This window comes from Meriones unguiculatus, chromosome 5, assembly GCF_030254825.1.
Source record: "Meriones unguiculatus strain TT.TT164.6M chromosome 5, Bangor_MerUng_6.1, whole genome shotgun sequence".
Classification (NCBI taxonomy): Eukaryota; Metazoa; Chordata; class Mammalia; order Rodentia; family Muridae; genus Meriones; species Meriones unguiculatus.
Window position 1 is genome coordinate 16,774,056 of NC_083353.1, and position 15,215 is coordinate 16,789,270.

The 15,215-nt window shown below is 38.2% G+C and overlaps 1 gene segment (V, D, J or C); it reads left to right on the plus strand.

The window, feature by feature from the left end:
- Positions 1-372: 372 nt before the first annotated feature.
- On the plus strand, positions 373-3,310 carry LOC110543460 (immunoglobulin kappa variable 4-1-like). The segment is given in 4 exon segments: positions 373-435; positions 635-1,055; positions 2,148-2,238; positions 3,081-3,310. Coding segments are annotated over 3 exon segments (531 nt in total).
- Positions 3,311-15,215: the final 11,905 nt, after the last annotated feature.

Here is a 15,215-nt window from a genome sequence, read left to right on the forward strand (position 1 = left end):
CTCTGTTTCTTTTTGTTATGATTTCTTTGAACATAGCCTATCATTTCCCAAAAACTGTCAATCTGAGATACCTCTAATAAGGTTTCTACAGAAGTCAATTGATTTAAATGTCTTGAATTTTAACCCAGATCTACTGTTAGAGCACTTAGTAATTTTCTGTTTGAGAGCTGTAAGGCAATCTTTTTCAGTGATTGCGCATGCTCCCTGTAATAGCATTTTTGACGGTTGATTGACACCTGCTACACTCACAGACACTGCACAGACATTTGCTTTTTTATTTGTTGACTGCTTTGCATGGGCTCCTACAGCCTAGCCCAGCTGTGAGAATTTATAAACCAGGCCTCTTCAGTGAGAACTGAACTGCATCAGACAGCAGGGGGAGCAACATGAAGTCAGAGACCCAGGTCCTCATATCCCTGCTGCTTTGGGTGTCTGGTGAGAAACTCAAAATGTTATAATCTTTGCAGAGTCACTTCTTTGTAGATGAGAAACTTGAGTGTGCCAGTCTCAATATATCTAACTTGATAATACTCTAACAAGATGATAGTAAAAAGATGTTAAATGACAAATTTTAACTGTTTTACAATCTGTGTTTGTGGCTATATACATGTTCATTGTGTATTCCTGATTGCAGGTACCTGTGCAGACATCGTGATGACTCAGTCTCCATCCTCACTGGCTGTGTCAGCAGGAGAGAAGGTCTCCATCAGCTGCAGGTCCAGTCAGAGTCTTTTAGGCTCTAAAAGCCAAAAGAACTTATTGTCCTGGTACCAGCAGAAACCAGGGCAATCCCCTAAGCTGCTGATCTATTGGGCATCCACTCGGCACACTGGGGTCCCTGATCGCTTCACAGGCAGTGGATCTGGGACAGATTACACTCTCAGCATCAGCAGTGTGCAGGCTGAAGACCTGGCAGTTTATTACTGTATGCAGGATAAAAGTATTCCTCCCACAGTGCTTCAGCCTCCAACACAAACCTCATTGAGAGTCTCACCAGTTGCCTGCAGCACACACAGCCCTGGCCCTGCACACTTCCCCCTTCTGTGTGATAGCAGGTGTGCCTGAAAACATGATGTTAAGTTCAAGAGTCCTATATTAAATTATGGGTTCAATGATTCTTTTGTCTACTTTAAACTTTTTGTATTAATTACAGTTTATTCACTTTGTATCCCAGCTGTAGCTACCTCCCTGATCCCTTCTGAATCCCATCCTCCCTCCCTCTTCTTCTCCTATGCCCCTCCCCCAGCCCAATGATAGAGGAGGTTCTCCTTCCCTTCCATCTGACCCTAGTCTATCAGGTCTTTTCAGGACTGGCTTCTTTGTCTTTCTCTGTAAACTGGTAAGGCTGCTCCCCCCTCAGGTGGAGATGTCCAAAGAGCCAGCCCATATCTTTTATATGAAAATCCAAAAACAGAACTCAGTATTATCTTTGTGTTCTTTCTCTAACACAGTACTACAAACTCTGTTGCTTCAGTATAAGAGAGTTTTCATTTTATAGTATTGGAGTTCTGATATCCAACATAGTGATGGTGATGGAAAACTTTATTTCAATTTGGAGGCTCTAGGAAAGGATATGTTTCTTGGTTTTTCTAGATTATATAGTACTTTCCTTCCTTCCTTCCTTCCTTCCTTCCTTCCTTCCTTCCTTTCTTTCTTTCTTCTTTCCTTCCTTTCTTCCTTTCTTCCTTCCTTCCTTCTTTTCTTCCTTTCTTCCTTCCTTACCTCCTTCCTTCATGGTGCCCATATCTGCTGCTTATTCTTTTACTTTCCATAAAGCATTTTAATTTTTATTACATTTTGGATTTTTACGTTTGTCTGCTTGCATGTGAGTGTGCATTAGTGTGTCTGTGTGTGCATATTTATAGGTGCACATGTGACATGGCATATTTGTGGAGGTCAGAGGACAATTTAGACTTGACTCTCTTTTTTCCATTTTGTTTCTGGGGTTCGACCTCAGGTTTGACATCAGGCTTGGTGGAAAGTGTCTTTGTCATATGAATTATCTTGCTGCCCCTTAAAATATTTTATGGGTGTTAATTCATTGAACACAATTTCATGAAAGCCATGTCTTCCAATATATCATGTATTTTGACCATATGCACTAAACTTCATTTTGCTTTCCCTTTCCCGGTATTTCTTTTTTCCAGTCAGGAGGCATTCAGGGAAAAGTATACAGGAGACATCTGGGATTTCTGCAAGGGAACTTAGTTTTTCTTTTTCCCAAGATCTACACTAGAGGTAAGTCTAAAGCAGAAATTGTGCCTCTAGATTTTCTTGCTCTAACTGACACCCTTTTTTTCTGTGCTGCTTTTACTGTATCTCTCCAAACTCTGGCATGGTATGAAAGAGGCTTCACTGCCATTGTTCCTAGGGTATTTACTCATCCTCAGGAGATCTCCTACAGGATGTTATGAAGACTTACTGAAGTTCAGATTAATTAATGATTTAATAGATTTTATGATAATGATTTTATACATTTACTGTTTTGATTTAAATGTTTGAAGTTAAGAAGTTAGATAGTTGATAGAAAGTTATAGCTACAAAAATAAAACCTCTGTGAGCCTCTAAATGCCAAATATATCCATCTCACCAGAGACAGAAAAAGCCTGACATGGACTTATTGTCCCAAAGTAAACATTCCCTTGGGTCAGTGAGTCTCAGTGTGCATTGGGCCTCTAAAAATTATTGTTTAAACCTTAGATGAACTTGTGAATCCAGATATAGTTAAAGAATTTCTTAATGCATAGACATATAAACAATTGTATGGCCTAATAGACTAAGACATGGACTTTGTTAACACATAGCATGAATTATTATTGCTCTGTACCTACCATGAATATTTTGGAATGCAATATGTTTAAAATGCCATGTAAACCATTATCATACTACTTGCTGTGAAGCAATTATTTTTCTGAGGTAAGGACTGAATGTTAAGAATATAAATAGAACTAAATTCATAGAATAAATGTTAAAGCCCCCCAAAAATAGCTTAATCAATAATTTGTAAATATATAAATATATGTAAATATGTATATACATGTGTGGCTCAATAAGCAGGTAGCCCTATGATCTTCCCCCAGGGCACCTGCTAAGCGGGATATCAGGCATCAGTGAGGCCACTCCAGAATTGGCAGTGACTTTGGACCACCTGCTGACCACCTGCAACACAGCAGTTCTGAGCATGTACTAGGTCACCTTGTAAAAGGACTTGCTCCTCCTTCTCTCTCTCTCCCTGTCTTTCTCTCTCTCTCTCTTTCCTGCCTTGCCCAGAGACAGTCGTTGTGACCCTGTACCTCTTCCCTTAATAAAATCTCCCATGTGGAAACTGTTAGTGGTGTCATTTATGAACCAGGGTAGAACTCCACTGCACTATCCTAACAATGTATTTGCATGTAAATGTGTCCATCTGTTTTTCATATATATGTTACATGAATGCATGTCAATTTGTCTGTATGGAGCTCCTTTTCTGTTTTGTTTACTGATGTGTGCATAAATATGTACAGGATTATATGTTTGGTCATTTGGCTGATACAATGGACATGTCCCCAACAGCTGATCAGGAATGAGATTTCCTTGAGGACAGCCTGTATTTGTTGCAGTTTTTATAGAGGAGATGATAGTTAAGATCAACACCATCATTGCAGATTTAATGAAGCCCAAGCCTCTGCCAGCTGGTAACCATTTGCCCCTTGCTTTCCAAATCCAGGCAATTGAGCTTTGATTGAGGCACCCTCCTAGGGAGGACTCCATGGTACAGAATCCACAGGGTTGAGCCCGGTCTCAAATACAGGATATGCTCTTGCAGACACAGTAGGTAGTGATAGACTGTCCAGAATCCCTTCTCGGCCTCTGCAGTCAACTTCCTGGCTTCCAGCATGTTGCTATGGAAGCTAGCTTTATTGAAAGATGGGGGTTGAGATTCCTTTTTTACAGTTATAATTGTTTCTCCTTGCTGGAGCAGTTAGCTTCAACAAAATTTTCACTTGGCCATGGCCTTCTTTCCAAGTAGTCAAAAGCTTCATGGCCCAGGCTCTAGCATTTGGAAATAAATAAACTGAGGGGACAAGCCAGGGGCCCTTGGTCAATCTCATTAGGACTGCCTGCTGTTAAAAAAATAAAAACCCCTTGGGGAGGGGCATGCATGCAGAAAGGGGGGGGAGGTTGGGACTGGGAGGGGAGGAGGGAGGGGCTTAAGGGGGGATACAAAATGAATAAAGTGTAACTAATAAAAGTTAAAGAAAAAATTAAAAACAAAACAAAACAAACAACAACAACAAAAATCAACCCTGATTTCTTGCTCTGCTGATTTCATTCTATAACTCCTGTCACCTCCACGTCTTTCTATATCCCTCTTCTTCTATAAGATTCCCTCTACCCAAAGTTTGGCTATGAGTCTCAGCAACTGCTTTGATACCCAGATCATTAGAGTCTTTCAAAGGCCCTCTCTGGAGGGCTCCTGTCCTGCTCCCTGTCTTCTTCCACCTCTGATATCTATCCTGTTTGCCCTTCTGAATGAGTATTAAAGATCTTCCCTAGGATCCTTCTTGTTGTTTAGCTTCTTCAATCCATCATCCACACACAGCGTTCATTTTACACTCAACCAACTTTGAGTTCATTTTTTATTAACCCATCACGTGGGCTTGCAGAGAATGATACTCCAACCAAGGACCATATATTGAAAGACCTAGACCCCTGCTCAGATTTAGCCCATAGGCAGCTCAGTTTCCAAGCAGGTTCCCTAGTAAAAGGAACAGGGGCTGTTTCTGGCATGAACTCAGTGGCTGGCTCTTTTGCTCACCTCACCCTGGGGGTGCAGTCTTGCCAGGCCACAGAGGAAGAAGATACAGGCAGTACTGATGAGATCTCATAGGGCAGGGTCAGGTAGAAAGGAAGGAGGACCTCCCATATCAGTGGACTAGGGGAGGGGCATGGGGGAAAAGAGGGAAAGAGGAACTGGGAGGAGAAGAAGGAGGAGCCTATAGCAGGGGTACAAAGTGAATAAATTGTAATAAAAAACTAAAAGTGAAAAGAAATTTCAATATTGATCCCCTTTGTCTTTCTAGGTGAGTATTGATCATCTTACTCCTGCTCCTCTTTCTTGTTTGTCTTCTTTTGGTGTACAGATTTTAGTATGTTTATCCTATCTTATAGGTCTAGTACCTACTTATAAGTGAGTATATACCGTGTGTATCTTTCTGCTCCTGGGATACCTCACTCAAGATGATGTCCTATAGATCCCACCATTTGCCTGCAAAATTCATGATTTGCTTGTTTTTAATTGCTGAGTAGTATTCCATTGTGTAAAAGTACCACAATTTCTGTATCCATTCCTCCACTGATGGACAGAAGTAGGAGAAAACAAATAACAGGACAGGAGCCTACCGCAGAGGGCATCTGAAACACTCTACCTAGCAGTGTATCAAAACAGATGCCCAGACTCACAACCAAACTTTTGGCAGAGTGCAGGGAATCCTATGAAAGAAGGGGGAGTTAGAATGACCTAGAGGGGACAAGAGCCCCACAAGGACCAAATATATCAAGGCACAGGGGTCTTCTATGAGACTGTTTCTCCAACCAATAGCCATGCATGGATATAATTTATAATCCCTGCTCAGATGTAGCCCATGGTACCTCAGTATCCAAGTGAGTTCCGAGTAAGGGGGACAAAAATTATTTCTGACATGAACTCAATGACTGGCTCATTGAGCTCCCCACCACCACCAAGGGAGACTCATCCTTCCTAGGCCAGAGATAAGGAAATTGTAGCCAATCCCAAAGATACCTGATAAGCTAGGGTCAGATGGAAAGGGAGGAGGACCTCCCCTATCAGTAGACTAGGAAGAGGGCAGGGAGGAGTTGAGGGAGGTAGGGAGAGATTGGGAGGGAAAGAGGGAGGGAGTTATGGCTGGGATACAAGTAAATGACCTGTGATTAAAATTAAAAAATAAATTAAAAAATTTTTCAAGGAATATTTTTTTTTTAAAATCTTAAAAAAAAAAAAAAAAGAAAAAAAAAAGCCCTTAGCTAAAGAGTGGCTCCTGCAGCTTAAAGCTAAAAAGTCCAAAAGATCAGTTGGCAAGGCATCAGACCTGAAGTCTGGAGGTTCAGGGTTCAAATCCAAGGCTCCTCTCCTTTTGAGTTCTTGTGACCAGTGGTACCACCAAGCAAGGCTACCAGACTGAAAGATTAAAAGTTTAAGTATAAAATTCTAATGAAGAACTTATTTAACATCTATTTTGGAGGTATGGCAGGAAACAAGTGTGTTACAGACTACATGAATTTGCTGCAGATCTCTGGATATCTTAATACTGAGTGGTTCTCCCAGTGATTCTGGGCAGGAAACTCTTGAGAGTAAGTCACTAAATTTTAAAAAAGCCCCAAATTAGCCAAAAGGGGTACTTGAACCAACAGATATTAATCAAACTACAAAAACACAAGCTCATAAAATGTAAAGTCATAAATAAAGCCACCAAAGCATCATAATTCTCTCAAGAATTCAACTCAAAGATACTTAAATGGGTAAAATTTTGGGTGAAGATTTCAAATATGTACTTATAAAATGAAGAATTACCAAAAAAGATTCAAAAAGTCATTCAAAGGTGGGAGGAAGGGTAGTGATATATAGATAAAAACAAGCAAGATGGAAAACAACAATCAGAAACATGGCAGAAAAAGTGAGGTGGGGAGAAAATCAATTAAAATGCTGGGAATTAAAATTTAAATGCCTTATATACAAAACAATAAAATGGAAGACAGAATATCCTGAATTAAAGTTGAAGCAAAAAAAAAAACACACAGCATTAAAATAGTAATAATTTATAATATAAAATAATATAGAATATAAAACAATATATACATATATATCCAAATTATTACTATATTTATATATATATTACTATAGTGTCAAAGAATTCTAGCATATGATGAAGAGAGCAGTCCTAAGAACTGTAAAATATAGAAAAACTTATATGAAACCTAAAGTCATATAGAACACATTAAATGAAATGAAAACAGAAAATTTCATGTATAGAGAAAAACTTGAGAAACCAAAAAAGGGAATTTATTTCCATAAATAGACATCACTAGTTAAGGACTTTTCCATGTCAAAGATTGTGTCCATAATGCGAAAAATTACAAAGCAAAATGTTCAAAGATAAAATGGAAAAATGCCTAAAACTGCATCGAGAATATATGCATCCAAGTGGTATAGCTGGATCTTGAGGAAGCACTATTCCTAATTGTCTGAGAAAGAGCCAGATTGATTTCCAAAGAGGTTGTACAAGTTTACATTCCCACCAGCAGCGGAGGAGGGTTCCCCTTTCTCCACACCCCCTCCAGCGTGTGCTGTTACTTGAGTTTTTAAACTTAGCCATTCTGATGGGTGTAAGGTGAAATCTCAGGGTCATTTTGATTTGCATTTCCCTGATGACTAAAGACTTTGAGCAGTTCTTTAAGTTTATCTTGGCCATTTGATATTCCTCTATTGAAAATTCCCTGTTTCGCTCTATACCCCATTTTTTAATTTGATTTCTTGATTTGTTGCTATTTAACTGTTCAAGTATACAAGGACATTTGCTCAACCATGTTTGTAGCAGCTTTATTGGGTATTTCTTTGGGACTCTTTAAGTTACATAGTCAAATGTATGAAACACTGAAATCCTCTTTTGCTGAAAAGATTTTCTGTTTCATCATTCTTATTATTTTGTGTTTTATCATTATCTTTCTTTAGGGTTTTACCACTCTTGTGATTGTTGACATTGCTGCCAAGGGCCTTCTCTATGGGATTTCTGCAGGGCAGAGAGGAGATATGGAGGGTCTTTGCTGATGCTGACAGAGCAACCCACAGTGGAGATAAGGAGTCAGTGAGGGAAGCATGATGGTCAGGGGAACCTTGAAGCTGACTGACTAACAGTCATGCTACTTTGGATCTGACTTCTAGCAACCAGGTGCTCTTTTATTTATACAAGTTTCACAGAAAAAAAAAAAAGACAGAGTAATGATTCACCAAGTGGTACAGATTATGTGTTTGATTTTTTCATTACATATCTAGGGTTACAATGTCAGTCACAAGTAGAAAATAAAACAGAACAGCTTTTATTATTTTATTACCCCTGTAACTCTAATTTAAATGATCTAAAGAATGTCTCCTCCAAAGTGAACATGTTTAATATATGACAGCCTGATATATGACAGGCAATATTTCTAGTCCAAGAGCACTTCAGAAAACAGAAAAAAGCTGAACTGGTCTTTTATGAATAGCAACTAACAGTTTTTGCTATATGTATCACAATCTATACAAAAAGCTTATTTTACTCAAGCTGTCTTACTTACTTAGTTTCATTTCTTCAGATGTGTGTCCTGTATGGATCTCTGTCATTAAACCTCATTTTTAGAAACCTCTAAAACTATATTAAAAAGAGGTCTTGAGTATCTCAGCTATTTTCCTGACCTGTCAGGGTTTGTATATTGTCTTTTACCTTGTGCCAACTATACTGTTTTAGTTTGCTCAGGAGAAGATATCCTAAGTAGATTCCTGGAGTAATGGCCTCCCAAAGCTATGTGCTTACCTGTGCTTAATGGTCTCCAGGACATTAGGAACACTTCCAAATAATGGTCACATAAGGTTAATTTTAGGATTTTTCTAAAAAGACTCAGGCATCATTTGTCTCAGGAAAAGACATAAAATGAACCATAATAGTGAAAGTCCTTAAGAATACAGCATTCAGAAACCAAGCACAGAAGTTACAGATAGAAAGACATTGATTGCCTCATTCTGCTCAGCTTTGCTGGGACTGTGTCAAGTAGCTTTGCTGGTGTCGTGACTTTCACCACTTTGAAAGAATACAAGGCTGTGCCAGATTGCCTTCATATAGTATAGAAAGTTTCCTTTGTTCTAGTTTTTCCTACCATATTATCCTTCAAATGCCCCCAATTCCAGCTGTCTTTTCTTGCATTCAGTCCCACAAACATATGTCCCTTCCATTTCCCCATCTGATCTTCCTGTTCCTGTCGTCACTATGATGTCTTTATTTCAACAATGTATAAATATTATCCAGAGCAGAAAAGTCTGAGAGGCATGAACATGTAATAGTGATAGGTACCAAGGCTAGGTACCTAACCTAGTGAAAGACCTTGCTTCATTGTGGATTAAGCACATCACCCAAAGTGATGGTCCCAAAGTTTATGCTGGGCCAACTTGGCCCCATCACAGTGAGTAGGTCATTCCACTGGGTTTTCTTAGTCCTCCAACTCGTACTTGTTTCATTCTTCTAGTGGCTGTAAATAAAAACTGAGGATCCACAGTTTATTATCACAAAATATATTGTTCTCAAGCCTCTTGAAGTTGTTACATAATACAGACTAAGAAAAATTTTTAAATATTAAACTCAAAGCTTTAACCTTAAAAACATTTCTTGGAGGTAAGATAAAAAGAATTAACTGAAAAAAATTTAAAGGATTCTCCCTTATAAACTTACAGACAAACACATGTCAGTTAACACAAAGATTTTAAAACATTATAGTGTATCAAAGTTGAACTTTTAGTTAGATGTAAGCTTATGAACTCTATATACTTTATTCAATTTTTTGAAAATATGTAGGATATTATTTTTAAAAATTAAAGAAAATCTTTGGCAAAGAATATAAAGTAAGAATTTCGTATAAACCAATGGTCCTCAGCCTTCCTAATGCTGAAACGTTTTTAAGTATAGTTCCTCAGGTTATGGTGACTTCAAACCAAAACATTTTCATTGATACTTCATGACTGTAAGTGCCTTATTGTTATGAATCATTATGTAAATATCTGGTAATTCACATGGTCTTAGGCAACCCCTTGACCTAAAAGCAGACGGGTACCACAGGTTGAAATCTGTTTTATAAACCCTTTATTCTTAATCCGAATCTTTTAGCAAAGAAATACTTTTTTGCTAATTTTCCTTCAAAAATCTTTCTGTATCTACAATTTCTTTTCACATATTGGGTAGACACAGTCACTTATCCAGAGAATAAAAGATTCTCTGTGCTGGAACAGAAAAGCTGAGTTCAGCTTTGTACTGTCCCAGGATAGTTTGCATCTCAAACTGAAAACTGATGTTTCTGATCCTGAAAACACAGTGGTGTCCATGGAAGAGGGTGCTGTGTCCCAGGAGCTGAAGGCCATCAGCTTCAGACTTCTTGTTTAAAAGGGTGGAGGCATATTATTCAGTATTGTGTTCAGCCAGCAGGGTTATAGTCCATTTCTAATCAGAGCCAACATAATCAATTGCACCAGGACATACTGTTTAAACCTGATAAGTAACTAAGGACTGTTGGACTTTCTATATTATACATAATATAACATGAAATTTTTACCTCTTTAGACCACATACTCTCCCTTGGAATACTGTGAGAAGCCAATGGAGTCTTTGAATTTGTAAGATCCCTGTCTCCATTTGTCCAGTCTGAAAGATCAGCTTGTGAATGTCATGAGGGCACAGTCTGAGCTCACTGCTGCTGTCACAAGAAAAGTGGAAAGTTTAGTAAAGAACAAAGGCATATAAGAACTTTTTAGACACTGACAGGAGCAGAGCTCCTTTTCTGTCATATTCTTGACCCTGAGATTAGGAACTTCCTGTACAGGCTTACCGTCTACCTCTCTCATGTGATGTTGTGTTAGCAGTTTACAGAGATCTGCATGTGCTTATCAGAAATTATTTAACGTTTTATACCTGAAAAGTAGATGTATAAAATTATATGTTTAATTCAAAATAGAGGGTTATGCATATTGGATAAGTGAATATTTATTTTATAATATATAGCTCAATGGTGAAACATTAACATCAGATAAATAATTAGAGTTGGGTAGACAATGCCATGAGCTGCCTTATCATCCATCAATTAATGATACACATTTTGGAGAGATTGTCTCCGTGTATAGATTAGATTGGCCTAGAAGTTGTTCTGTAATATAGGCTGGCCTCAAAATCATGGGTCTCCTGCTTTTGTCTCTCCAGTTTTGGGGGTACAGATGTGAATCTCCACTCCTCTCTGTGATATTTCATGTATTTATTTTTCTCTTATACTTTACACATAATTCTGGCTTCATAATTTACTTTTCGTATATACTTTCAGATTTGAATAATATGAAGTCCTCATAGGTTCTATGCTTTCGCTTATTGCTATTGATTTTTCATTCAAAGCCAAACATTTTTTCATCTTTGGGATAGCAACATCACTGATGCAGTGTTCTATTGTTCTCTATAAAATGATTACATAGATTTGGATGGCTCTGCCCCCTTCTGGAGAGATTTACCTCTTCATGACTTCAGAAGTCCATCTTAACCCTGTTTCTATACTGCTAATTTCTAAATTACACTAGCATTTGTGTTCCTTGAGTGAAACACTTGGCAGTGTTGGTCTACAGGAAAGACTTCTTGAAAAAATCTGGTATTTCTTCTTCTTCTTTTTTTTTTCCTGCAGATTTAGATGCCTCTTGCAATTTCCTTAAATTGTGGGAAGATACTTGGTAGTTTTTGCTGGTTATCCATTGCTTTGAGATTAAAGTTATTCTGATCTCATTCTTAAATTAATGTCTGCCAAGATATTCACAGAGTGAATGCTGGGCTGCTCTTTGCATTTTAGTCCTTTGTTTATCTCTGTCTTCAGTATCAGAATGGCTTTGGTGATGAGTAATGTTGACCACATTTAACCTTGATTCTCTTTTTTCCATTCATCATTTCTTCCATCTTCCCTTTCTTTTATTGCATGCTTTCTTGCTCTCTTTCTTTTGTTGTTGTTGTGATTTTTTTTAATATATCCTATTATGTCACTAAGACTGTCAATCTGAGATAGCTCTATTAATGTTTCTGTAGAAGTCAATTGAATTTGGATTTTAACCCAGGTCAGCTATTAGAGCACCTAGTTCTTTTTTGTTTGAGAGCTGTAAGGCAATCTTTTTCACTAATTGTTCATGCTCCCTGTAATAGTATTTTTGACTGTTGATTGACACCAGCTACACTCACAGACACTGAACAGGCATTTGATTTTGTATTTGCTGACTGCTTTGCATGGGCCCCCTACAGCCGAGCCCAGCTGCTGAGAATATACAAACCAGCTTCTGCAGTGAGAACTGAACTGCATCAGACAGCAGGGGGAGCAAGATGAAGTCACAGACCCAGTTTCTCATAGCCTTGCTGCTTTGGGTGTCTGGTGAGAAGCTCAAAATATTATAATCTTTACAGAGTCACTTTACAGAGTCTGCGAGGCTCAATATTTTATATTTCAATAATAATACTCCGACAACATATATATTAAGTGACAAATTTCAACTGTTTTTAAAATCTTTGTTTGTTTTTATATTCATAATCATTGTTTATTCCTGATTGCAGGTGGTTGTGCAGACATCGTGATGACTCAGTCTCCATCCTTGTCAGAAGGAGAGAAAGTCACTATCTGCTGCAGGTCCAGTCAGAGCCTTTTATACAGCAAAGACCAAAGGAACTACTTGGCCTGGTTCCAACAGAAACCAGGGCAATCCCCTAAGTGGCTGATCTACTATGCATCCAATCTGGACACTGGGGTCCCTGATCGCTTCACAGGCAGTGGATCTGGGACAGATTTCACTCTCACCATCCACAGTGTGCAGGCTGAAGACCTGGCAGTTTATTACTGTCTGCAGCATTACAAACATCTTCCCACAGTGCTTCAGCCTCAACACAAACCTCCTTGAGAGTCTCACCAGCTTTCTTCACCACACACAACCCTGGCCCTGTGCACTTCCTTCTTCTGGCTGATAGCAGGTGTGCCTGAAAAAAAAAATGGTGAATAGTTTGTAGCACCCAGTACACATTATGGGTTCAAAGTGTCTTATGTCTTTTGATATGAAAATCCTTTATCTGAAAATGCAAAAAAAAAAAAAAAAAGAATTCTGGACTATCTATTTTTACCTTCTGTAGAACCTTGGGGACAGAAAGGAGGCCATTAGATTACAGTAAGAAATCTGAAAGCTGATGTAGATGTTTTTAAACAACAAACTCCTGTTGGAACACAAGAAGAATGACAAAGATAATCAGGATTAGTAGTCTGTAGAATTCCAGGGAGAGCTGGCTAATGCAAATGGGCAAGACTTGACAAAGAACAAGATGCAAAAAAAGAGAGATACAACAGTTTGAAAATTGTGGAGAAGCCACAGAAGAATAAGGCTGTTCAAGCAGAGCCTGAGGAGCATAGAGGAAACATCTGCCAAAAGATTGAGGAGAGATGTTTTGCACTCAAATAGAGGAAATGCAAACTCCTGTCCTAGAACCCTGGACTGCAACCATACCAGCCACTTATCTTTACTGAGTCCCATATTTCAGAGGTTTTATAAGAAAACTTCAGATGGAGAAACATGCTATAGGGATTGATTTTAGAGAGAGAAAAAAAAGGCTGAAGATGAAGTCTCAAGCATTAATTTATGAATTTGAAAACTCCACAGAAGCATCAAGAATGACACATTGTGTCCCTCAAAAAATTGCACCTCATCAGAAGGAAATAAAGAAATTCCTTTTCCAAAGCTCACTTAAATATATATATATATATATTTATAATATATATATAATAATATAAATATAATAAATAATATAAATATAAATATAAATAATATAAATATAAAATAATATAAATATAAAATAAATAATATAAATATATATATATATATATTTCTTTTCTAGGAGGACCCGGGGTAAAAGGATCAATTCTCACTTTGTGGAGGTCAAAGAACAATTTAGACCTGACTCTTTTTTTCATTTTGTTTCTGGGGTTCAAACTCAGGTTTGAAAGTTTCTTTGCCATATGAATTATCTTGCTGTCCCCTAAAGTCTTTTATGGGTGTTAATTCATTGACCACAATTTCATGAAAGCCATGTCTTTCCAATATAACATGTATTTTGACCATATGCACTAACCTTCAATTTTGCTTTCCCTTTCCTGCTATTTCTTTTTTTTTTCTGTCAGGAGGCATTCAGGAAAGGGATTCAGGAAACATCTGGGATTTCTGGAAGGCAACATAGGTTTTCTATTTCCCAAGACTACACTAGATGTAAATCTGAGGCAGAGATTGTGCCTCCAGATTTTCTTCCTGTAAATGACACCCCGTTTTTCTGTGCTGCTTTTACTGTATTTCTCAAAACTCTGGCATGATGTGAAAGAGGCTTCACTGCTATCGTTCCTTGCATATTTACCTGTTCTGGTTGAGGAGATCTCCTGGACGATGTTTATGAAGACTTACTGCTGTTGAAATGAATTAATGATTTCATAGTGCCTGATGATGATTTTCTACATTTCCTTTTTTTATTTAAATGATTGAAGTTAACAAGTTAGATAGTTGATAGAAATTTATAGCTACAATGAAAACCTCTGTGAGCCTCTAAATGCGAAGTACATACATCTCACCAGAGAAAGGTTAGGCTTGACACAGATTTATTGTACCAAAGTAAACATTTCTTTGGGTCAGTAGGTCTCATTGTGCATTAGGGCATCTAGAAATTATTGTTTTAAACTTTAGATGAAGTTGTGAATCCAGAGATAGTTAAAGAATCTCTTAATGCATAGAAATGCAAATAACTGTCTGGCCATATAACCTATGGCATGGAAGTTGTTTACACATGACATGAGTTATTATTGCTCTGTACCTACCATGAACATTTTTTTTCTGTGTTTGGCTTATTTTTTTTACACTTTTTTTACTTTGTATCCCCCCACAAGCCCCTCCCTCCTTCCCTCGTGATCCCACCTTAGCTCCCCCTTTTTCACCCATGCCCTTCCCCAAGTCCACTAATAGCGGAGGTCCCCCTCTCCTTCCTTCTGATCTTAGTCTCTCACGTCTCATCAGCAGTGGCTGCATTGTCATCTTCTGTGACCTGGTAAGGCTGCTCCCCCACTCTGGGGGAGGTGATCAAAGAGCAGGCCAATCAGTTTATGTCAGAGGTAGTCCCTCTTCCCATTACTATGGAACCTACTAGGACACTAAACTGCCATGGGCTACATCTGTGCAGGGTTCTAGGATATCTCCATGCATGGTTATTAATTGGAGTATGAGTCTCAGGAAATACCCCTGTGTTCAAATTTTCTGGTACTGTTGCTCTCCTTGTGGAGGTCTTGTCCTCTCCAGTTCTTACTATTTCCCACTTTTTTCATAAGATTCCATGCACTCTGCCCAACAGTTGGCCATAAGTCTCAGCATCTGCTTTGATAGTCTG